Source organism: Varanus komodoensis, unplaced genomic scaffold (assembly GCF_004798865.1).
Source record: "Varanus komodoensis strain SLA01 unplaced genomic scaffold, ASM479886v1 scaffold17, whole genome shotgun sequence".
Classification (NCBI taxonomy): Eukaryota; Metazoa; Chordata; class Lepidosauria; order Squamata; family Varanidae; genus Varanus; species Varanus komodoensis.
The window spans coordinates 20,526,537-20,552,025 of record NW_025335505.1 but is presented as its reverse complement, the minus strand read 5'-3'; the positions used below and the strand labels follow the sequence as shown (position 1 = coordinate 20,552,025).

General features: G+C 40.7%; 1 protein-coding gene across 4 annotated transcripts in view; it reads right to left on the bottom strand.

Annotated features, from left to right (window-relative positions):
* Positions 1-2,376: 2,376 nt before the first annotated feature.
* Positions 2,377-25,489, bottom strand: part of NFATC1 (nuclear factor of activated T cells 1) — a 148,285-nt gene continuing 125,172 nt past the window's right edge. For 3 of the 4 annotated variants that reach the window (XM_044426594.1, XM_044426593.1, XM_044426597.1), the window contains exon 10: positions 2,377-5,109. In XM_044426594.1, the coding sequence (XP_044282529.1) occupies positions 5,060-5,109 (50 nt within the window). In that variant the 3' untranslated portion in view covers positions 2,377-5,059. Of the gene's footprint in view, positions 5,110-18,971; positions 19,328-25,489 lie in introns of those variants that run through there. The other variant, XM_044426596.1, reaches the window with a different exon arrangement.

Below are 25,489 nucleotides of genomic sequence, written 5' to 3'. Positions count from 1 at the left end.
TTTGGGCTGGACAAGCTACTCCTTAATCACAGCTACATTAAAATTCTAGATTCCTCAGTTTTCTTTGGGTACCAATCACCATCCCAGAAGGGTAAACAAAAAAGAAAAAAAAATGGGTTCAGAATCAACCAGAAATTCCTTTGGTCACTATGCTTATCTCTGTAGCTTGTTAGCTAAATGTCAAACATAGTTGTGACTTCACTCATTGACTAAAAGCACTGAAGAGTGGTAGCAGGTTCATTTCTCACAAAACAATTGGACAGAACTGTGCCAGAATATTTACTTCATGGCTAAAGTCCTGCTAGTTATAGAGAGGCAGTGAAGTTAATCCACTCTGCCTGAAAGCTCCTTGTATAAGAAATGCTCATGCGCTGCATGAGCACAGGATGATCTGCAAGATCTGGCTGTGTTCCCACATTGTACATGCCCTGCAATCATGCACATGGTATTTATGGACCCCAGAGAGCTGGCACCTGCCCCATCAGGGGTGTGGCTGGCCTGTCTGCTCACAGGTAGATTCAACACGCATTTCTTGCCAATGTGGCTAGTGGGCAGCCCAGTATGTGGTGGCAGGAGTGTTAATGCCTTCACTTGAATTCCTCTGAAGAAAATAACCCCGGAAATAGGAGCTGGGGGAAAATATAGATGAGATTGGACAGATTTACCAGGCATTCATGCAGGGGGACAAATGACTTCCCTGTGATGGTCTATCTGGAAGGTGGAAACTGAAGGCAGGGTTAGGGCTATGATTATAGCACCTTCTGAACCTGGAAACTTGGCTTGTAGCCTCCTTGACAAGCCAGCATTATATAGTAAGTTTTGTTTCAACTTATGAATCTTGGCTTCTTTGGGGATAAAAGCCAGGTTCCCAGGTTTTAATGATGTGCTAAACAAACGATTTCTGGTTCATTCAGCCAGCCATGCCAGCAGGATGAGTCACACAGCTTGTTTATAGTGTGAATGTCCCCAAGGTCTGTATTTCTCAAGAACTTCACCCTTCAAGGTCATCTCCATTTTGTGGGGAGTGGTGGTGGGGGTGTGCATGAAAATCAAGCGTACTTTCCTGCAGGAAGTCTCTGCCTTTGTTGCCATGAGTACATATATTGCAAAGTTGATAAACATTGGCTTTTTTTCCCAATGAAAGTCGTTATGTTGGCAACAGAAGAAAGTAGGAGATTGGGCTGTATGAGTTCAGACTGCAGGCATGGAGGTGCCACTTTTGGATGCTTCTCCATATAACCACCCCCATGGAAAATAATAACCAGATCAAGTCATTTGGAATGTCCTGCTCATTTTCTTCTTGGGGGAGTCTTTCTTTCTTTTCTGTGGGAGCTCCAAAATTATTTTCCTTTGCGGGCAGTGGTCCAGCCTCATCAGACCTAGTGTCACATGAGTGAACTCATTGCCTGATAGCCCCCAACCCAGAAAAAGGAGTGCTTAGTTTGGAGTGTGGCTACTCAAAATAGAAGGTTTCCCCACTTCTCTTTTAAAAGTATGTGCGTGTGGACCGAGTAGGTGATATGGCACTTTGCCAGCATGGCTGGTCAAATCAATTGAGAAGGAGGCGGAAGAATGGCCAGCACCATGCCAGGCAAGCAGGACCACCAGAGTGGAGGGAGGGAAAGGAGGAGGGAGCTTTGGTGGGGAGTGGACTCTTATGGGCTTCAGAAGGCTGGGGCTTTGCGGGATGGGCTGCTTGGAGGAGCTGAAAGGATGTGGGCTTCACAGGCAGGTGGATGGCTTAGAGTGGGCCATGATGGGTGGGTGGTGGGGGCTTCTTCAGGTGGGGGGCTTTGGTGGCAGCAGGGGCCCGTTGGCAGCACGATGCAAGGACATTTGTGTGGAGGCTGCTGCCAGCCCTGAATCCAGAATCACAGAATAGATGGATCAGAAGGGGCCAAGAAGGCCATTGAGTCCAACCTCTTGCTAGTGCAGGACACCAGTTAGACCATCCCAATGAGATACCTGTCCAATTGCTTCTTGAAAGACTCTAGCGTGGAAGAGCACACAACCTCTCTTGGCAGCTGAACCCACTGTCCTACGGCTCTCACAGTCAGGAAATTCTTCCTTGTGCCTAGCCTGCACCTGCTGTATTCTAGTTTAAGTTCACTGTTCTGGGTCCTGCAATCTGGGATGGAATCCACTCTACTTCTTCACAATTCTACCATTTTACTTCTACTTCATTCTGCTGCCTGTGGAGCTATTCAGCCTGCTGTTGTTTAGTCGCAAAGTCATACCCAACCCATCACGATCCCATGGACAACATTCCTCTAGGCTCTCCTGCCCTCCACCATCCCTCAGAGTCCACCCAATCTCACACCCACTGCATTCTACAAACAAATAGTTATACAGTGAATGAAAAAAACTAATCAGAGCTGGATTTCTGATACCAGTTTTTATTCATGAATACATATACAAGCAATGCATAGTCTTTTAGAGCTAGACTTAAAGTAACACATTTCCAAAATGGCTTAAAAGAGGAAAATAAAAACAAACAATGACAAAGGAGGAGGCATGACATACTGGGAATAATACATATGATTATCTTGCTAAAGTTATTGCTGAAGTGCAAACATTGTGGTGCTTGTGTGGTCAGAGCCTCACCCAAGATATTTCTGTATCTGAGTCAAAAATCCTTTGGCATACCCGGAGGTTCCTTGATTTGCACTCTATATTGACATTTCAGGAAAAGTAAGAGAATTGAACATCTGAGAGTTGCACTGGATCTCCATTTCGTTCTTGGCAACTGCATCTTTTAAATGTAGAAAACATAAAAAGAGCAATTCTGTTGGCAAGATACTTTAAAAAATAAGGTAAAATCCACTGAGTGCAGCTCCAGCACAAGTTCCCATTGCAATGAATGGAAATTATACAGAAGCAGTTTTTGGTGGATTGTAAAATGATTATATTAGCAGACTAAAAGCTATCTGAAACAGAAATGACTGCAATATACAGAATATAGTTATTTAACATATCACATATAAAGCTTATCAGTTTATTAAACTCCCCCATCCCAGGAGTGGGAGGAAAAATGAACCACTCTAAAAGTAGCTTTCTGTGGGAAGTTGTGCTTTCTTAGATCTATTTTCTAGCTTCAAGTTTAGCTGAAACTTGTCCATTTTATTTTAATATATATAATATGGCAATTTAGAAGAAATGCATGCAACTTCTACATAGCTAAGTACAGGGTAAATATCTGTTGCTAAACAGTTGGGGAAATGGCCAGTTTGGAGGGCCAGTAACATAATATTTACATACAGCCATATTATATTCTTAGTTTTCACAGTCATGTGCAAATGTTACAAATATGGCTTTTCTTTTTCTTTCCCCCCTCTCTCTCGCTCTCTCTTTTTAAAAAGGAAGTAAGACATAATTGTACAGACTAATATTTCTAAATGCTTCAGACTGTTTCACTTTCGTGCGAAACCTGTTGATTTTGTATTCACTGTACACTGCACTTAGCCGTGCCACCTTAATAACGGTGGCACAGTTCACACGTATTTCCTAAGGCACAATATTAGTGCTAAATGCTTTAAAGATGGAGCCATGCTTTTTGTCGGTTTGTTTATGTGAAATAATATGCCATTGCTAGCGAAATAGTAATAATATTACAAACAGTACAAAATACAAAGACTAAAGCTCAAGACTACATTAGATGCTTAAGTTCTATAAGGACTCTATGGACATGAAAGCATACTATACATTGCTGTGTATCTAAAACATTTGGTTTTGGTAATATTTGTTGTACACATAGCAGAGAGTTATAAGGCTTCATTGGAATAATATTCTTAGGCTTGAACAAATATTTTACATTCTTTGATAGCAGTATTTACAATTGCTTTAACTCATCCTTTGTCATTTGGTAATCAATACATATTTCATATGCATCCTTCTTGACTGTCTAAAGTGCTTGCTTATCAGCATGAGGCAGTGGAGGCTGGAAGTTCCTTTAGCAGGGGCACCATGAATTGCTCCTTTAAAATTCAGACTAAAAACCAGGGTGGATACCCTATCTGACTAACCTTGGCACCACCAGCCTCCACTGGCATGAGGAAAGAAAATGCATAATTGTCTTAAACATAAGAAACCCATAACACGGAAGTGGCAAGGGCATGAACTGGGATCTGGACTGCATTCTCAGAAGCAGAAATTATTGCTAAGGTCAAAGCCTTCACAAGGCAACTAGGTATATTTGCAAATATGCTAGCTTGCATGTGCATGCATACACAGAAACCATTGGAGGAAAAGACAGATGTCAATGTTTTTGTCCATCAACCATAAATATTTTGTGCTGTTCCATTTTCTTGTACTGTGTCTGAAGCCTGGTTTAAGTCAAATATTAACATGCTTGTATGATAAATAGTTCCTAGATTCATGACCAAAGTTCTGTGATGGCTGAAAAAGTATATAAAGCTGAGATGACAGTTTGGTTGTAAAAAATGCACCAGGAATAAGGCAACAGGATGTCAAATACAGTTCGGGGGGAAAGCTGAAGAAATTCTGGAATTCAGACACATATTTTACTTCCAGTAGGACTTTTTTCTACCCATCCCAGCAGACAGTCTTTTAACACATCATTCCAATATAGGCTTGATAGTTTCTGTGCCTAGAAATACTTTGGAGGGCAGCAGATTCACAGCTGCCAATAAAATGTCCTGATGCCACAATCTAGCAAAATAAGGCACTTCCAGGGTTGCGGTCCAGTAGAACCCAAAGGAAAATAAAATAGCTTTTTGAACCAGTCACCTGTTGTATCATGTTTTCTATTTCAGCCCATGAAATAGATCATTTTATAGCTCATTTCCTCCATTTTCCTTGAGATGACTTTTTTTAAAGGAGGTGTTTTCTTAGTTGAAGCCAACCAATCAGTGTGTGTGTGCAGACAGAGAGAGAGAGGGAGGGAGAGGAGAGGGAGAGAGACGAAGAAGGAGAAGACAGTGAAGAGGTAATTGTTCCAGACATTCAGCGAAGTGGAAGAGCAGAGCGGTACCGAGGATTATCTTCTATTTAACTGAAGTCGATGTCTCAGCTAAGCTTAACTGGATTTCCAGATGGCCAGCTATGAATGAACATTGGTGCTGGAGAGGTCGTTCCTTATTATTTCATTTACTGCAAACAAGAAAACACAAGTAGTGAAAGATTATTTTGCTGAACTCTTGCCACATCCTTTTTGGTTGAAAGCAACATTTAAAGACACGTGAATTAGTGCTTGCAGTTTCTCGTGGCTATAATGCTAAGCATAAAGTGCAAGTAAGTCATAGCTCAGAACTGTTCTAAGCGCAAAAGAACAGGATTAACTGAAAGGAACCAGCGTACATCCCCAGTAGGAATGCAGCAGAACCATGGGCTTCATTGTAATGCATCACACATATTCCAGCTCTGTAATTAGTTACGTTCTGAAAACATTTGGGTTGGCTCTGAAAGCAAACTTGACAAACAAGAGGAAGTCTATAGAATATCAGACCCACTGCAGAGAAAATCACTAGGGTTTGCGAGCAAGCATAACATACAAACCTGCAGGGTGTTGACTTGAATGTTTAAAAAGTGACTCTGCTGCATTTGGTCCCAATGTTTCAGCAGTGGGAAATTTGATGAAAGAAGGAAGGACAGGGCCTAAATGGGTGATTTCCCTTGTTTGCTACTTGTATTTGTAAAACAGATAAATCTTCAACGGTCAATAGCATGCACAAACCTTTTCTGCATTGCAACACTTCTGAGGATGAGGGAGAAAATTCAAAACCCCTCCCAGTCTTTTAAAGAAAAGAGTAAACCCACTCTATAATCTAGGCATTAACTGGTGGAACTGACAGTACAATGTTTTTGTTACTCGCGTGATTCTTCTTTCTCTCCCCTCCTCCCTGATGGACTGTTGGACTGTCGTGTTTCCCACACTCCCATTATGTCCATTTATCGCTTGTGATTTTTGGCAGATGGACAGGAAATTACTGAACCTGGCAAAGGCCATCAGCACCAAGCTGCACAACATCCCTTCTATTTCCACCCTGCTTCCCTGTGGTCCCTGCCACGGCTCGATTTACATTCAGATGGACAAAGTGTCATCAGTAAGGCTGTCAGCACTTTGGAGCTTTCCTAACATCACAGGGAAGGGGAAACACATGCCCACGTCATGGAACTAGCCTGGAAAAGCCCATGTTTCCCTTTGTCGGTGGGCTGTTGTTCACCCTTGCTTAGATAATTCCATGTGTTTGTGCAAGAGAAGGCCATACTGATCAAAAACAAACTTCCTGCAGATCTGTCCTGTTGAATTTATTAAAATGTTGCTGCAATTTATGGTATGATGCATAGAAAGGAGGCAACATCAATCAGAGAGTCTAGAATGGCACTCAAGGCTCTGGTGGTTGGGAGGTGGTGAGTACTTGGTACAATGTAAAAACTGCCATTTTATTTATAAAAACTAAATAAAAAGCTCCCTGCCATGGCCTCCCTTTGCCACTAGAGTGGCTTGCCGGCTGAAGGAATTATTGGCTTGATTTCTCAAGTGCTGCAACACTATTCATATTAAGGCCAAACAAAGTAGCACAGCAAATCAAGTTAGCTGGTCAGGTGACACAAGGAATGAGCAGGGGCTTGAGGAACTCTATGATGCATTTGCTGTAGGTGTGTTTCTGTGGTCTGAACAGCCAATTGTTCCGAGTAGCAATATTCTGTGCTTTGCATAACCTGATCGAATGTCTGGTTTCCAGCCCATTCATCATAATGTCCCTTGCCCTTGTTTTCATTCTCTTAAGCTGGAGCTGGACCCAAAGCCTGCCCTGGTCCATGTCGCCCACCTTGAACCACGCTCTGCCTGTGAAGGCAGGACTCCCAGCAATGCTCTGCCTCCAAGCCTGACTAGTCCTGACTAGCTAGGTTGGACCTTCTTTTCCAAAAGTATAATGCAGAAGGAATATGACCCCAAAAGGCACACACTAGTGTCTTTTTCATTTGAGTCCCATTGAAATATTTTCACATAAAATACTGAATGTATGGGGAACAAAGCGACAGATAAGCAATGTTTTATGGAAACATATAGATAGGTGCCTGTATTTTTCTTCTTGTAAGTACAGTCACCAGAACCCCCAACATGCATAAGAGATGGGAAAAGAAGAGTGATTAGTTTACCAGATAATAGGCAAATAATGCAGTCAATAAGTGACAAAAAGGAATTAGTGGCACATTATACAATGAAAGGAATGACCCAGGGAATATTTCTGCGTATGCACTATTGATTTTCCAACATATTAGATGGAAATTCATTAAATGCAACATTGAATGTACTATGTAGATGTATTAAACTGAACTTCTATTCCTTGATGCAAATATGTCCTACTTACTGTGGGAAACATATTTTTATCTACAGGAAAGCTTTGTGAAACAGCCTCCAGAAGTTAGCAAAGTAACATGTCAGATTGAAACTTTGCATAACTGATTCCTGGCATGATGGAAATTCTCCTTCCATCCTCCTTTTGAGGAGATGATAACTATGATTGGTGAAGACCCTAACTTGCTTCTTTATACTTTTCTGTACTGCCCAATAGATGAAACTTTCTACACTTGGTATCATCTTGGGGCCAGCCTATTGAGCATCAGCTGACCTTTGGGCTGGGGTATGTTTGGTATCCTGGAGCAACATGTCCTGGCCCTGTCTTGAGATTGCTATTTGATTGCAACCTTAGGGTGACACTGCAGTTTCCGTCACAGCTAGCAGCAAAGATCTCCTTTGGACCTTTTACATGTGATCATTATGTTGTAGAACACGCTGCAATGTGGCACATTCCCATGTTCCTACAGTAGCATCAGAAGTCCAGCTCCATAGTGGATGAGTCCACAGTGTAAATGCACTGTACATTGATAGTTCCATTCCCAGGAACAGCAAGCATCATGCGGAGTGATGAGGGATTCCCACAGTGAGAACACTGCACAATAAGAAGTCCTGAATTGTCAGGATACAATGATTCCCATGTAGAAGCCCGGCTGGCACTGGGGATCTCTCCCCTGCATCAGCAGAAACAGCTTTCTTGTATTTCCTGTTTTATTTTTTATTTTTAAAGATTTCTAATTCTTGCTTATGCTACTGCTCTACTACAAAGTGGGTCTGGGAAGCTACTCTATCCCTACACTTGATGCTAGAAGCCACTAAGGCAAGAAAAATAGTAATTCAAGTTTGTTTATTTAATTGGGGTCCACAGTTAAATTATTTCTGTTTGCCTTGGCACACTAACATATTTCCCTTCTAAAGGCACATTAAGTAAAATACATGAGCATGCGTCAGACCTTCTAGGGCAATAGGCTGGGCTCTACAAGCTACTTAAGACAGAGCTGGCACTAATCTCTTTCAAGCATCCCATTGCATGAAAAATGACTGTACTGCACAAAGAAAGTGCAATTTCAAGTTTCGGATTTATTCTTCAGCAACTGTCTGAAAACTGGATAATTTACAGTGCCATCTTAGACATCAAAACTAAGTCCAATAAAGATCAATGAGATCCCAGGTAAGTGTATATAGCATGGCAGGCTTAGTCACTTTTAAAACGAACAAGTAAAATTAGCTCAATTGGCTATATTTCACCTACATTTTTCAACTTTTCTAAAATCACATTTTGTACAGCTAAATGTGTTATGCTCTCTTATGAACTATTATATTTCTGGAAAGTAAAATGTGAGTCAGTCACGAGCTAATGGCTATTATATATCTCAGTGCAAAAAGGCACATGAACTAAAGCTTAAATTTATTGTTGAATTTTATTTCCTGAGTAAGCTTAGGCACCGGGTTCCAAAAGGTCTGGATGCAAGGATCCTTGCATAATATAAAAACATTTTAAAGGCACCTCTGTCCTCTTCCAAAAACAGTCTCACTGGCCTTTACAAATAATAATTAGATCAGCATAGCTAGGAACACAGATACAAGAACCTTGGGAACTACCTTATCCATCTACCCCAGTATTGTTGATAGTAATGGCTAGTAGTTTTCTGGGGCTGCATGCAGGAGATTTCCTGCTTTACGTGGAGAATCTTGTCTATACACAGCATGTTCTCTACCACTAAGCTTCAGCCCTTCTTTTTGCAAATATATTCCAGTGTGGCGTAGTGGTTAAGAGCACGGGACTGGGACTCAGAGGATCCGGGTTCGAGTCCCCGCTCGGCCATGGAGCCAACTGGGTGACTTTGGGCCAGTCACAGCTTCTCAGCCCAGCCTACCTCACAGGGTTGTTGTTGTGGGGATAAGATGGAAGAGGAGAGAAGATGTAAGCTGCCTTGAGCCCTTTGTAGGAAAAAGGCAGGATATAAATCGCACTATAAATAAATTCCTAGCCCAGCACTCATTTTATAGGTGGAATAACTGAGGGTCAAATCAGATACTACTCTAAATCCATATCTAGCAGTGATACAGGGACCCAGTCCAGATCTTAAAAGCTCTCTGACTGCACTGCTGGCATCCTGATCCAGACTGCACCCCTGCACCTGTTCTACAGGAAAAATGACGTAGATGCTAGATATGGATATAAACTGAGGTCTGTTTTGGCCCTTGGAGGGAAAGAGTTGGATTGCTCAAAATTGCACAGCCAGTTTGCGGCTAAGCTGCTATTTAAGTTGGTAGCTCCAATGCACAATATGTAATGGTGTAATCCTAAGCATGTCTTCTGAGATGCAAGTCCCACCTAGTTCACTGGGGCTTACCCCCACATAAAAGTACATCAGATCACAGCCTTAGACTAGAATATTCCTGCAAAGGAGCAAAGCCCTGCCTAGAACAACAGTTCACATATCTTTTAAAAGATACGCTTTTGCTGAACTTGCCAATTACACCCACAGTTTCCCAAGATGCTCTTCAGTTTTAAAATTGCTCAGGCTGATAGTTTCCATTGTCATGCTCACTTTTCCACTGACATCATGCATTTTAAAAAATCCTAATGTAAGAATTAAGAAAGGCAGGTTTGTCATGTGATCACACTACCTGGCAGAGCTCTGAAAAAGAAAAGTTTCTGTTACTAAACCCATCAGATGCCACTGCAACAGGATGTGGCAAGCTGTTACACCACAACTGGGTTTATAAGGAGCTTTTCTTCTTATATTTAACTTAAAATGACCTTACCATGGAAACTTCTGTTTTAGTAAATAAAATGATATTACTGACAACATAGTTAACTTTCTCTTGTTTGTTTGTTTTTTAAAAGATGAGGGACAGTGTTAATTAAGCAGATACATTTCTCAGAAGTAAGCTACAACGTTTATATGCCTGTGGTGTTAAAAATAAAAGTTTAAAAGACCAGGCTTTTTCAAACTTTCTTCCCTATTATATTAAATTGGTTATATAGTGGAATTAGGGAATAGCTGTTACTTTTATATACATATATTAAAATCTTATAGATGTAATCCTTGTGCTGTTGAAATCAACAGAATATCTATTAACAATAACGTAGCTGAGGCATAGTCCTTTTAAGCAGAGATTAAAGCTTTCCTAAAATTTTGTTTATCTTGGTTGATGTCAATGAAGCTTCATTCAAATGGGTTGGAGTTAAACTGGCACAAGAGAAACGAAGAAAATGCTCATGGGCTCATTAGTGGTGAATATTAGTGGCTCTGGTGCACAAAATAATACATGTTCAAATCTGCAATAACTCTGCAGTGTATATGTCATTTGTAGGTGTAAGTTAAACACCAGAGAAGTCAAATACAGCTTGTAAAACAGTAGAAGGACGAAAGAGCTTAAAACATAGACTATAGAAAGCTGATTTTGCAATTTTATGAGCCAAAATTAATGTTCCTATTGAAAACTGGCCCCTAGGTTTGTGAGTCTGCTCTTAAAAAGGCAGGAGAGTTGGGAAAGGAATAAAACCATTTTTAAGTTAGTGAGATACTGTACTCTACATTCTCCAGTGCTTCCTTGTAAAAATAGGGCTGGGAATTACGGAATCATTTGAGATAGTAGATTTAAGAGTCTACACCTTTTGGCTTGTATCGGTACAATAATCAGTGAAAGAATGTGTGAATTACATGCCACACATTAACTTATTTCAATCTTTCCCAGCCTGATGCCCTTCAGATGATCTGGACTTCAGTTTCTACCAGCCCCAGCCAGCATGAACAAAAGTCAGGAACACTGGGAGTTGTAGTCACAGTATGGGTTTTGGTGGGTATCAATTTGGGCAAGTCTGGCTATCTGCACTTATCTGGATTCCATCTTAAAGCAAGAACACTTCAGACCAGCTAGTAACACTGGTGAGGTAACTAGTTTAGCTGCACACGTTTCCTTTCTCCATCTAAATTCTCTGTGTTCATGGCCTGTGCATCCTCATATTCCCCAAGTAAATGCTAAAGTTGGTCAGTAAGCAGAGTTGCTTTGCTCAATTCAAGTGCATGGCATCATTCATGCCATCCTTCATGTGGGGTCAGGTTCTTGTGGATCTGTCTGCTTGACTACCAGATGTTGCAAGGTCTATTTTTGTATTAGAGGCAGAATTGAAAATTCTGGCTGTTGCTTCCATTGTCTTGCTGACTCATTGCATAGCCTTGAGCTTTTGCCCCCTGTAGAACCCTGTGGATATTGCTAAAGCATGTTGACCTCAGCCAGGAAAGGGTGACAGTACAATTCTAGGCAGGTCTATTCAGAAGTAAGCCTGACGGAGCTCAATAGGACTGACTCCCATGCCCAAGGGATCGCAAGTGGTGCAAAGTGCTTCATGTGATTTCACTGAATCAGACCGCCGATAAAGGAGCAGCAGCATATTATGGAAACCTTCACTGTGACACAGTTTATGGATGATTTGCTGCACGAATGTTTTCAGCAGTATCCGATGGCACAGGTAACAGTTGGTCCTCCTGTGCTTTAAACTGCAATACCAAAATAAGGGATAAGAGAGCCTACATCTCGGAAACCTAATGATTCTAGGTGGCAGAGAGAAACAACTTCTTTCCTACCTTTGCTCTTTCTTCCATCCAGAGAAATAGAACATACCATGCTATTGCTTCTGTTTTCAGTACCACAGTATGCCCAGGACCAGTAGAGCACATACAGTGACCTCTGCTTGGGTCAAGCGGTGTCTGCACAGTGGAGCCCCCAGGAACCTCCTGGAGCACTGAATCGTATAAATGGTTTTTCTGCCTATCAACTGATAGATATACCCAGGGATGTATATAATTCGTCTGCGACAAATAACCCATGTGAATCTTTTACCTAGTGACTGAGCTCCCACAACACAACAGCTCATGATGGGTTGACAGTCATGATGGGTTGTCATGTCCTGTGAACCCAGATGGATTTCCCCAGGAAGACTTGTCCATGGGCAAGAAGCAGTGGCTGTTGTAGGGGTTGCTGTACCCACAATGGCTGTGATGTCTGAACCCAGGCAACTGGCCCTATTGTGGGTATAAGTCTGTTGGCAAGAGCACCAAAAAGCATTTGCTGCTCCAAGTGGCTCCTGGGTGACAAACCGAGCCAGTAGCCCCCAGACTGCCCAAGAAATCTTTGCAAGCAGCTGCACTGAATTCCTCCCCTTCCTGTGAAGAGTTGTTTGGCACTTGTCAGTTTTCCATTTCCATTTTTTTTCAGAGATAATGCAAGTTAGCTCTGATCTGGCTTCTATAATCCCACTGACATCCCTTTCACTTGCCCCAAAAGCACTTTAGAACACTGCCCCTTTAAATTAAAATTACTTGTATAATATCTCATATATATATATATATATATATATAGAGAGAGAGAGAGAGAGAGAGAGAGAGAGAGAGAGAGAGCGCTGCATGTGCGTAACTGCAAACTTTTGCAGTTGTGAAAGTGTGGAAACTTGGAGCCTCAGCTCCAAAAATTAAAAAAAGTGTAAAAAAAATTCTGCATGAAGGCACCTTTTAAATTAGTGGCAATTGCCCAAGTGCAGGTATTTGTAACCTCACATGGGGCCATATCTTTGGGGGGGAGGCGCACTGGCTGAAAAGTTTGCAGCAGGTATCAAATGCCCAAACATTCATGTTTCATGTGCAAACTTCCCTCGTACCTTTGGTTTCTCTTGGTAGCTCAACCTTTGACAGCTGTCAAGACAAACCAAAAGTGGAAAAAAGAACATGGACCCCTTCCAGGCAATGTCCAGGGTTAGTACCTGCTGTACTTTGGTGGCCAGCTGCCCCCACCCCCAGGCATTGTCCCATCTTTGGTTTCAAACTCTGTACTTGTTCATTGCAGTTAATGGAAAAGGTGCTTTCATGTGCAATTTTGTACACTTTCTTCTTTTGTTCTTAAATGTTTGGCCAACCAAGGTGCCACCTGGGCTTTTTGAAGGGGCTGCCTGAACCGCTAAACTGGGGATTGCAAAAGTTGGCTTGACAGCTGGCATTTGCTTTTTTTTTTTTTAATGGTACAAGCACAAAAGGCAACACAAGGCAAAAACACCTTGCAGCTGTAGTGGGGAGTGTTGAGAGACAAAGTCCTTCTCTGTTGTTCCCTGGGATAACTGTTGAGTGGATGGAGGGGGATGAGCGAATGGACCAACAAGCCAACCTGAAACTGATAACCTGTCAGGCTTATTGTGGTTTGTTTGCATGACAACCAACTCACTATAGCTTTTTGCCCAAGTTGCTTGGAGTGGCATATGATGTACCCATTTTGTTTGGTGAATTGGGCTCTGGCCCGGAAAAGGTAATCCCAGAAAATATTAACTCATCTTTAGGCAGCCATGGGGCTCTTTCTTTTTTTAGTGCATCTTTGTATCCTTGATCCAGAGAAACTACAAGCAACTTTAAAAAAAACTACCTGAAACCTGTTATTTCTTGAAGAAAGGAGCTGTTGCAAAATGTTGTAAATCACACTGCCTGCCTGTCCATCTGCCTGTCCGTCTCCCTGCCTGCCTGCTTGCCTGTCCATCTTTCATAACTCGATCACAGAAATGCAATGTCTAAATGTATTCTGTTTTTTCTGAAGATTAGCAGACTTTCCTCACTGTGGGCCAATGCAAAACACGCTGTTCCTGTGCAACTTGTATATGAGGAAATCTCTAATTTTGCTATATCTCCAAATGGAAGAAAAAGCTTAAGAGCACAATCTTATGCCAGTTTAGAAAACTGGCTGGGGCATGTCGGGAGTTGCAAGTCTTTCTTCTGTTTAAACTAACACAGGATTGCAGCTTAAGTTGTCCCAAATGTAATTAGTGGAGAAACAAGACAAGAGCAAAAATGAGTTGCTACTATTTTGTTACAGTTAGGACTGTAACCAAATGACACAATGCACTGTGGTCCTCCAGTCTGCCAAGTCTTTTTCTGGAATATTCCATTCCGTTCCTTCTCTGGATTCCTGTTTCACTCCTGACAGACACTCATTATCAGTCCAAAGGAGGGTGGGGGTGGAACTGGTTATTTAAATTTCTGCAAACCTTGGCATTCCCTCAAATCTGCTGTTGCCCTCTCTTGTGCACACATATTGCCACAAAAGCATTGGTACTCACCCCCAAATTCTGCTAATAGAGGGAAATAAGAGCAATGCCAGGTTGACCTACAGGTCTTTGATGGCGGGTCCTCTGACTCATAGGTTGTTACAACATAGGTCGTTACGCACCCAGCAGCTCCACAACCTTCCATGACAGTACAGTAATTTATCATGCTTGGCTACTGCCATTTTGGCATTTTGCAAAATGTGTTTCATGCTGCACAATTCCAGTAACATTTAAAATATTGCATTGACTTTGAAACCTAGGTTCCATTTCCACTGAAACTAATAAACAGCAAAATGTTTCATTTCTATTAGTCTTGGGATGAGAACTAATTTAGCTGTCACTAAATGCATTTCATGAAAAATATATTCACTGGCTGTCTCTCTTAACAATGGACATTCATGTACAAAATTATACCAATACAATACTTGATTAAACAGATAATCCACTGTCTGGTCCTGCCAAGAGTTGAATGTCCTCGGTTTCCATTGAATTCATATGAAAGTGTAAATGCCTTTCCAAAGAGATAAAATGCTCCTTGCTTTTTGCATCATGAATCCATAGCCAACACCCAAAGATAGTGTAAAAATGGCAACTATACAATAGGAAGACATTTATGCCAATAACACTACAGAATTCAGGCCACTGAACTGCATTTTATTTAAATTAAACTTTGCTTCAGTTATTTCTAATATCTGTCCATGGTCTTCCCCTTTGTTAGTATCTTGTGGACCTGGACCTGGTGTTACCAACAGGGTGGGTTGGGGTGCAAAATAACATCTGGTTCTAAACTGGTAGAACATTGGGCAGTATCCAGTATTGTTGCTGCACTCCTGCTCTTTCACTGTGCCAGTGGTCTCATGCAGCAGTTCAAGAAGCAACCCAGAAACAAGCAGAAACATTTGTTTCTGGATTTTGACTTATTTTTTTTTTCTGGAAAAGAGTGTGTGAGCTCATTCAGGGTTCTTTGTAGAACTGCTAACTCCACATGGCAAAGGGTCCCACTGGAACATGGGCATGCTTGGATACTGCTCACTGTGTTGTAAAATAAGGTATACCAGGGCTGTCACATTATTAAACAAGGCAGATAAGAAGGAAACAATTATAGCAACCATGGCTGAATTCTCAGAAACAATAAAAACATCCAGTCATTTTACCAAGAATGGCTTGCGCCACAAGTGAATGAAATGGCCCTATTCACATCCCTCTGTTACAAGTTGCCATTATTTCCAACGCTGTACTCCTCTGAGTCAGGAGTATATTATCATTAATGAGGGCTGAGAAGTCCTCATATTAATTCCCTCCAGCAAATACATCATTTGGGATCTTCTAATTTAATGACTTACTACTGCCTCTTGGACAAGGCTTGTAGCTTGGTGATGGAAGAGGTAACAAGAATGTTCTGCTTATACCTCAAGGGTCTGATCTGTGAAGACCTTTGTACACATGTATCATCCTTTGAGGTTGGAGCCAGTAGTGGGAACATGCATGTTTGAATTCCTTCGAAGAGTAGGGAGACACCCTGCAAAGCACAGTGTCACCTTTACCTTGTGAGGCTTTGTGTCAAGACTCACAAAACAATATGGGAACAGAGTAAAACTATTTAGCTGAGAGCTCTCAAGTATAAAACTAGAATTATACAGATCTACTTCACGGTATTGCTGTGAGTGTGAAACAGACCTTTGTTATTCCAAACCAGCTTTAAGTAGGACCATAGATTTTAGTAATTCAGATAGATTCTCTCTGAAATGATGGGCACATGAGCACACTTTTCTCTTAATAGCAGTGGGCCCTAATAAATTGGGCCTATGGCCAAAATATTCTCAACTTGACTAGTGATATATTATTACAGCTCTGCAGTGGCCCTTTTGATGATACTTTGCATGTCAATGGAGAAAAGCATACACATTACATTTGTATGTATGTGTATACTAATGTATGCAGTTGAACATTACTTGGACTTTCCTCCACTAGTCAACTAATAAAGACATAGAATGTCTAGAATGAATAATTTAATTTGTTTTTAAATGATTATCATATCAGAGGTTTTCAGCCAAAAATCTAGCTCATCATTTCAAATCAATGCATCAACCTTAGCCTTTTGTACCTCTGTTGCTCTCAGTCTGGTGTACCTCATTCTTCTCGGCTCATTCCCACAGGTGTTTTTTCTTTCTCAGAAACAACTGTCTTCTCTTTGTTGCCCTCATCTTTTTTGCCAGTCTTTCTTAGAACATTCCAGGTCTATACCTCTGCTCATTCCCCTGACCTGTAGCTTTCTGAGATCCCTACCTGATTCCTTCCTAGAATTCTCTTGCCATTTCCCTTTAGAATTGCCTTGCCTTCACTACAAACGAAGCAGCTCAGCCAACAGTAGAGAAAGACCCCTCTGTTTGCCACATCCATCTGTGACATGAAGGTACCTAGAAGAAACGCTGGGGAACTGTGACAATGTCACCCATGATTTGTTGCATAGAATCAATCATAGTAGAATTGAAAGGGGGTGAAAAGGCCACTGGGTCCAACTCCTGCTCAATTCAGGACTCCCAAGTTTAATCATCCCCAACAGATGGCTGTCCAGCTACTTCTTGAATACCTCCAGTGTGTGAGACATCATGATGAATAACTGGTTTCATTGTTGTATTGCAATGTCAGGAAATCTTTCCTCATATCTAGTCAGAATCTGGCTTCCTGTAACCCGTTATTCCATGTCTACACTCGGATGACTGAGGAGAGATCCTGTCTTTCCTCTCTGTGAAAGCCTTTCAAGTATTTGTAGAGTGCTATCATCTCTCCTCAGTCTCCTCTTCTCAAGACTAAAGCTTCTTTCAGTCTCTCCTCATGGGGCGTTGTTTCTAGTTCCCCAGTCTAGTTCCTCCTCTGACCCTTTTCCAATTTGACTATATCTTTCTTAAATTTGCTATCAAGAACTAGACAGAATACTCAAGATTAGCCTAACAAGTGCTGAGTAGAAAGGAACTAGAGATTCACATGATTTGAAAATGCTTCTTGCATCAATCAAACCAAAAAGAGTGTTTGCCTGTTTTGCAGCCACCTCATATTGCTGGCCCAGCAATCTGGCCCAGCAATTGATCTGCAATTCCAAGTCCCTTCTCATTTGTACAATTGTTGAGTCAAATATCTCCCATCTTGCAATTTGATTTCTTTTTTCTAGGTGCAGAGCTTAGCATCTGTTCCCATTAAATTTTATTATGTTCTTTTCATACCAGTGCTTTGACTTATCAAGATCACTTTGAATTTTATTTCGGTTCTCCAGGCTATCAAATATGATAACTATCGCTCATACCTCCCTCCAATTCATTAATAAAAATGTACTTCCCTGCAATTTGAAAAAGTGTCATTGATAAGCAATCTTTGAGTCTGATTCTGTAGCCAACCATGGATCCTTCTATTTGTTTCATCTAGCCCTTTTAAGCTAATTTGCTAGTTGGGACATCATGGGGCCCTTTGTCAGAAGCTTTGCTAAAATCAAGACAGATTATGCCCACAGCATTCCCAGAGTCCACCAGGAAGGTTTTCCAATTAAAAAAGTAGATCAAATTAGTCTGGCAGATTTGCTTTTGACAAATCCATATTGGTTTCTAATAATCACTGCAATGTTTCCAAGGTGTTTGCAGATTCCAGTCAGCTCCAGAATTTTCCCAGGGACTGATGTCAGAATGGTCTGTAGTAGCCAGGTTCCTGCCTACTACCCTATTCACCCCTTTTGAAGAAAGGGACTTATTTCATTTATCCAGCACTTCACCCATCCTCCATGATTTCTCAAAGATAATAGATAGTAACTTTTATTTAGTTAAAAGAACTAAAAATCAAAAAGGAGATTTGCCGTCAAAATCAGAGATGGGTAGTTAATCTTTCTCCCATATCATTTCCCTAAATGACTCCTCCCACTATCTTTTGTTCATTATGTTATGGGAAAATGCATGTGCAGGTTTTCTTTAATGGGATGAATAGTAACTTCAGTAGCTGTAGTTGCGATTTTCATTGGACCAAAAAGTCATGGGAATGGATCAATGCATTCTGATTGCCATGGTTCTGAATACTCCTCTGACTGCGGATTTTCAAAGTCCCACCTAATTTAGGGCTCAGTCAATCACAACGTAAGGATTCCTTACCTCCAGCATGACAAAAGCCCAAGGGTGGGCTCCTGTGCATCTTGCTGGGGAATGCTTGGGATATATAGGACTTTTTTCTGCCCAAATATGGATTACATTGCCTGACTATCCACTCAGTATTCATTATAATACAACACTTGTCTCTTATGTCAGAAAGGTACAAACTAGAATATTCTGTAACTACAAAGGAAAATGTTCTTGTTAGGAAAATCAGTAACAGTTCTACCATGGATGGAAAAAACATTTCATAAATTAGTAATATTTAATTCCTGAGGCACAGAGGTTGCAATGTACAACAGATCACTCTAAAAGCCACAGAATTAAAAACAAAACCAAAAAACAATTAACCAACAACAAAGAAAGGCTTATAGAGCAAATGGAAAATATAACCACACATTCCATGAAGGAAACGGATCTTGTATTACCTCAGGTATTCTGGATGTGTCTAAACCTTAACTTATTTTTTATCTTTTTAATCACAATAAGCCACTACCTCAGGCTGTACCGTTTTTGGTACAAGAGAACAGGCTGGGTGAAACACGTGAGTGACAAACAACTAGCGGACCCTCCCATATGTGAATGAGGCTTTTGGCAGTGATGTTTGACAGCTATTGAAGTGAAATAATTTTCCTACCTGAAGTGGCCTTTCCTTTGTTAGCTCGATAAATCCAAATTGTAGAACAGAATCATTGACGCAGAAATAGGCTTCAGATAAGAGCTGGGAATGCACCTTGCCACAGCCGTTTCAAAAGACATGCAAAACCTTTCCGCAGTAAGCTTCTGGGGTGAAGATGATTGGGGTCACCAAGTTGCCTTGCTAATCACTATTATTATATATTCTGATTATTAGTATTGTAGCAGCTCTGTACCACTGTTAAGGTCGTTACTGGAATTGTGCACAGTCAGGGTTTCAAATTGTGCAGAGAGCATACACAATTATAGCAGGCTCCCCCTGGCAAATTTTGTCCTCCAACATATGGAGTGAAGCAGGGCTGGAGAGAGTGCCAAGACAGAAGGGACACGAACCCTTTAGGAGCAGGAGAGGTTCAAAGATTTGACATTTTGCTGTCTTGTTTATATTTCACTGGAAGCCATCTTGGATACTGAGAAGGAGCTCTGGGTCTATATATTCCACATCAATGAGTGAACAAATGAATAAATAAAGCAAGCCTACTATAAATAAAGCAAATTCTACTATGGAAATACCTTGGAGAGTTAAGCAGGGAAAATCTCACCACTGAAATGAGGTGACAGCAGTGTGTAGTAACTACTTGACTAGAACTCTTGGACTGGGTTCAAATCCCTAATCAGTCCCATTCCTGGTTTCATCAGTTCGTATCATTCAAGCCTCCCTGGTTTTATATTTTCTGTCAAACACAAATGGAATTCTACATTTGGACTGGTTTTGCTACAAATGGAGTCTGGCTTTTCTGTTACTGAAAAACACCACTGTCCTGGAACTTGGTGTCTCCTGATCACTGTGTCATCCATAAATTATGTTGAAATGGCCTGAGAATATTTTTTAGAAGAATTGTGACATTTAAAAACCACAACGTGCATTAAGAAACTAAAAGCAGTACTGAAGCTTTCAATATCCGTTTTTTTAAAGATAATTGACTTATTTGATGAGAGTTTTTAATTAACCAACAGATAAAGAAAATGCTGTCTAGCCCAAGTTTCGGCCACCATCACTCACATATACTCTTATGAAGAAAGAAATAAGGAAAAAGCCACATTCTAACCAAAATTATGTATTTACATTCCGAATAGCACAACTAAGTGAAACAAAAGCTAGGCATATACTCCAGTTTTGCACAGAATTTCCATACCACAAAAAACAAACACAGTGTGGCCATATGTTAAAAATGCTGATGTTTAAACCAGGGAACTGAACTGGAGAGGACTGGGGAAAAAGCATTAATCAGTCCTACATTCTGTTTATTTCCTAATATTCTCTCAATCATAACCATAATCAGATTTTTCTTAGGATTTTTCCAACATTTCATGGCCTAGGTGAGTGATGCCTGATGAAAAGCAATACACCCAATTTGGCTTACTATCCCTAAGAGATTTGACTTGATGTGTGGTAATTTTTTCCTCCCAAATTTTCACTTGAAGAAAAAAAAAATACTTCTCTAAAGCTGTGAATAATAGGAATGTTTCACACGTTAATGTTAGTTTTCTCTTTAGCTTCTGTATAGCTTATAGCCTCCATATAGCCTGAAGTACCTGATCCTTCTTAATATTGGAAGCTAAGCAAGGTCAGGCCTGGTTGAAATCTGGATGGGTGACTTAAATCTTGTGAACCATCCAGAGAGCTTTGGCTATGGGCAGTGTTGAAATGCAATGTAATAAGAACAATAATCAGTAATGCCCCAGTCCTCCTTCAGCATATGATGTCCATAACTGTAAAGTCCTTCTTGCTAGATGGTGCCAAATTCACTACCGAAATGAAACATAGCAAAGGGAAGAAAAGAAATACAAGAGGTGAACAGGAGCTGGGGTCCTGATGATGAGCCAGAAGTATGGAGGAAACGGCTATACCTCACCAAACTCTGCCGTCTTAGGGTTCCTACAGTGCCACAAAGTGCTGCTGCATCAACTCACACATGCTTTGAGATCTATATGATTTGCACACAATTCCTATAACTCTCCCCAGGATCTAGCTTGTCTCCCAACCACTGCTCAATGGTGCCTTTTGTGACTTCTGGTGCTGAATCAGAGGGCATCTCTGCAGCAATCATCCATTCATTTGTGCTGCACCACACTTCAAGCTATCCCCAATTTTAGGATTTGCATGTTTCCCAAGAAGTCTGACTACCATGATATGCTGCTCCAGTGGCAGTCCAAGTGTGGCAGATGTTGGGGATTTTGGTGCTGCGGTTTCCACTGCAAAGCTTTCACTGGAGTTATGGAAATAATTCAAGCTTGTTTTGGGGTTAGGATCACAATGTCACAAGTTGGAAAGATTGGATCTCTGGGACAATGTAGCCCCATGTGTCATATCCAGTGTTTAAGACATGTCATGGTTGCAAGACCCAGCAAAAATATAAAATAAAAAAATGGTTAAGAGGGGGCCTCTTTCTTTTTGAACTGGGACAGCATACAAATCCCTTTCATCTCCCATTCCCACTCCCTGCAAAATCTTTTCTAAATGTGAAGCTACTTCTACAGATTCAGATAGCAACTTGCTGAATCACCATAAGCCTACCTAGCTGTTCTTAGACTGCATCAAGATGACATCTCTCTGCTCCAATGTAACATCATCTCTGTATGCACCTGGAGAAGAAAAACCTTTGAAACTCTCAGTCCATACATCATACCCCTGAAAATGTGCAACCATTAAGCCAGTGTGTTGTGATGGTTAGAATGTGCTGGACTGGGTTCTGGAGCTCAGCCACGAGGCTCCCCGGCTGACTTTGGGCTTATCATTGATTTGCAGCCTAACCTACATCACAGGGCTGTTGTGAAAATAAAATGAAGAGAGAGAAGACCATATGCACTGGCTGTGGCTCTTTGGAAGAAAGGCAGGATATTGATGTAGCAAAAAGCCAACATATTTTGCTGAAGGGAAGGACAAAACGAAACCTTGCAAACTGAACAAGAAAAATGGGGCACACCTGTGAATATGCATGGCCTAAATTATCTCTCTCATGACTGATGAAGGTTATGCAGCACGCATTCTGGCCCTGATATGTAAAACTGTTGTTAGGGCAAAATTTAAATAACATAGATTTATAAATTTGTAGGATTGTAAAAAAATAATTGTCACTTTGTGGTAAAAAATAAAACCAGATGGAATTAAGTGTAGCTCAAATTTTGGTCAAGGACACGTCATCTTATTGCAAACAGCTGTTGTCAATGATAGGTTCACACCAAGCCTTGTCATTTGACACTTAAGACATATCACTTGTCAGTGGACATTTTGTACCCAGAGTTTATGTCTTATAGATTTCCAGTTTCACTTAACATTCCTTCTGGTAAGAAGGAATGGCATATTCTTAGGACCAAATCTCTGCAATGCACAATTGCATGCAGGTCCTATGCAATGGGAACGTCTGTGCATAGAAGTACAGCCTGCATGTGTATAAATGTGGACTTGATATACTAATTTTTCAACCTAGTAATCAATCCACTTGTGCTTAAACTGCAAAGCAGCTGATGGGGGTGGACATGGGGATAAACCGGTTATTTGCAGGGAAGAAACAGTGGGCGGGAAGAAGGATGCTTAGGTTCTCCTCTATGTACCACTTTCCCTCTACAACTTGCCTTAGCCACTTTTCTCCCCAGTTCTAGGCATGAATGCACTACCTTGGCAGAAGTGGTGGACAAGGTTTTTCTGCAATGGTCGGCTGCAGAAGATGAAGTTCTGTCCTCTGCTACCCATCTAAGCATTTCCCTGCCCAACCCCTGAATGCAAATAGTATCTTCCACATAAATACTTTGACTTTTAATGTTTTCAGTAAAATTGCTAAGGCTTTCATCCCAAAGAATATGGTTAGGAATACAGAATAGTCATTCCTCTAAAAAAAAAGAGCAGTTTAAAAAATCAATTGGAGAATATTCCTGCATGGGAGAATAGGATGCTTCTGCGCAGACATGGTCTAAGTAATCATCCTCTTAGCCTGGTTTTAATCGATTCATAATAAGAATGTCAGCAGGCATTGTTACCCTTCTATATAATCGTTGCAAGAGCAGAATGTAAACTGTGTAAAGTTTCTTAGGATTGCATGAAGCCTAAATAATTGACACAAATATAACCAGACAGGGTAACATTCTCTTGAATGTTTCACAATGAATTGTTTGCAAAATATGGGCCTTTAAATTGTATTAAACTGATTCATTCTTTGTTGATAGCTGTCCCTATGGTCTCCTTATGGCCTCTGTACTTATCTAAATCACCCTTTTATCCAGTACTTCAGGATGTAGATTTTGAATTATTCTAGTCCTTGCTAAAATGGATGCACACTTGTTATTACATAAAATCAATTAGAGAGTATACATGTGTGAACTGTGGATTTGATTTAGTAGTAATGAATGCTTAGCAATCTACAGTTATAAGAAACCTAATAACCACTTTATATTAAATTACACTTTCGTGGCATCTAATAATCTCTGATGAATTGTTCTTTTTGTATAATATCCAAGAATATTATGTAATGATTAATAATTTTGTAATCTGTACCGATCTTTAGCCTCATTTGGACCACCAACAACCTTCTTAATCAATACTTTAAAAGATAGTTACTTGTGTTTTACCTTAACTAGTTCTAATGTGTCTTGTGTTTTGTTAGATCATGAATTATCCAAACATGAATTATCCATTAGTCCTCCATTCTGCATCCTGTGTGCATACATACAACCTTGTATTTAATGTGTTTAAATGACTTGGGGCTTTTCTGCTTCAAAGACAATAAGTAAATATTGTAATATATAATAAAACACACACACACACACACACACAGATGACCCTTCAATGGATGACTAACTGGTTCCATTGTTTTCAGTGGGCTTCCTGTAAGAATGACTAAAAATCCAAACCATTATTTTTCTACTAATACGTGTATAGAAGCACATCTTTGCTTTGATTCAGTCCAAAGAAATTTAGCACTTCTGTGTGCATTAAGGATAACTCTGTTCCCACACACTGGTGCTTGTAGTTTTCATCAGCAGTAATCCAAGTATCACTAAATATACCAAGTAATGACACTTTTGCCTGCAATCCGAAGAGACAGATGCTTCTCAATTTTAAATTATAAAATAGCAGAAAAATAGTTGACATCATAACTTGTCTTCCTGCTCCCTCTTGCAACTAGTTGGCTGAACTGTGTGGGCTAGACTAGAGGATAGTGAACAGCGGCCTTGAATCTGCCATGTAGAAGGTAACGTACAGCGCATACTTTAATTAAGAGCCAGACAAGTAGGGCTAATAAAATTAGGCCAGTAGACTGAAGACTTTTCTGTAGGAGCCTGTTAATTGTATTTACATTTAGATTTGTTGCAGAATTGAGATCTGAGCATCCTACTAGGAGTGTTTCCATTTCTACATGGTGCGGTGGTGTACTGGAATAGCAAAAATACATAAGGCGATTTTTCTTTCTTTCTCTAATAATATGCCATGTTCCTTAAACAAACAAACAACCCCCCGCCCCGCCCCTCGCACACAGACAGTATCCGAAAGTGCTCTTTAAAACCAGAAATAAAACTTAAAGAACCTATATGTGCAGAAAAGCTTTTGAGTTTCCAGACTGTCTGTTGCTCCCTCTCTAGGAAGGTTTACTGTTGGATGAGCAAGAAGGAGGAAATGATGGGAAGGATGCAGTACACACATTCGTGTGTTGTGAAATCCAGCACTGCAAAGCAATCCACACCAACAGGCCAGTTACGATGGAAGATAACTAGACAACTCTTGTCCCCACATCCCCATATTTTGCCGCGTAGGTTCCTCATTACTGGAAAGGTATCATATTCTGCTGAATAAATCTGACCACTTACAAACTAGCTTCCCAGCTTCCCTGCTTTGAAAGCTATAAATGGTTCAAGTCTTCAAAGAATGTGCTGGGAAAGGACCCAGCATAGAAACTAGGCAGGTGCAGAGCTGCATGATATTCTTTTCCATGCATGCTTAAAATGCAAATATTACTCCAATACTTTGCATACAGTAGTTGCTTCTTCCTCAGAAAGAAAGATGATGGGCATCGACTACCATGGCCAGCAGGAAATATATCCCAACACATAAGGTCCAATTAGTTTATTCCTGACTCCACTTCCTTAGGAGGTGAACTAATCAGATTGTCAAAGAGTTTACTATGGGGATGGGGGAACAATATTCATGTTTTAGCTCACTTCAAAAGCCAGAATGACTTGGAATATTTTGCATTCTACTTTCAAAGTGACCATTAGCAATCTGCCGCTGCAATCATTTTCTGCTCTTAAACTTCC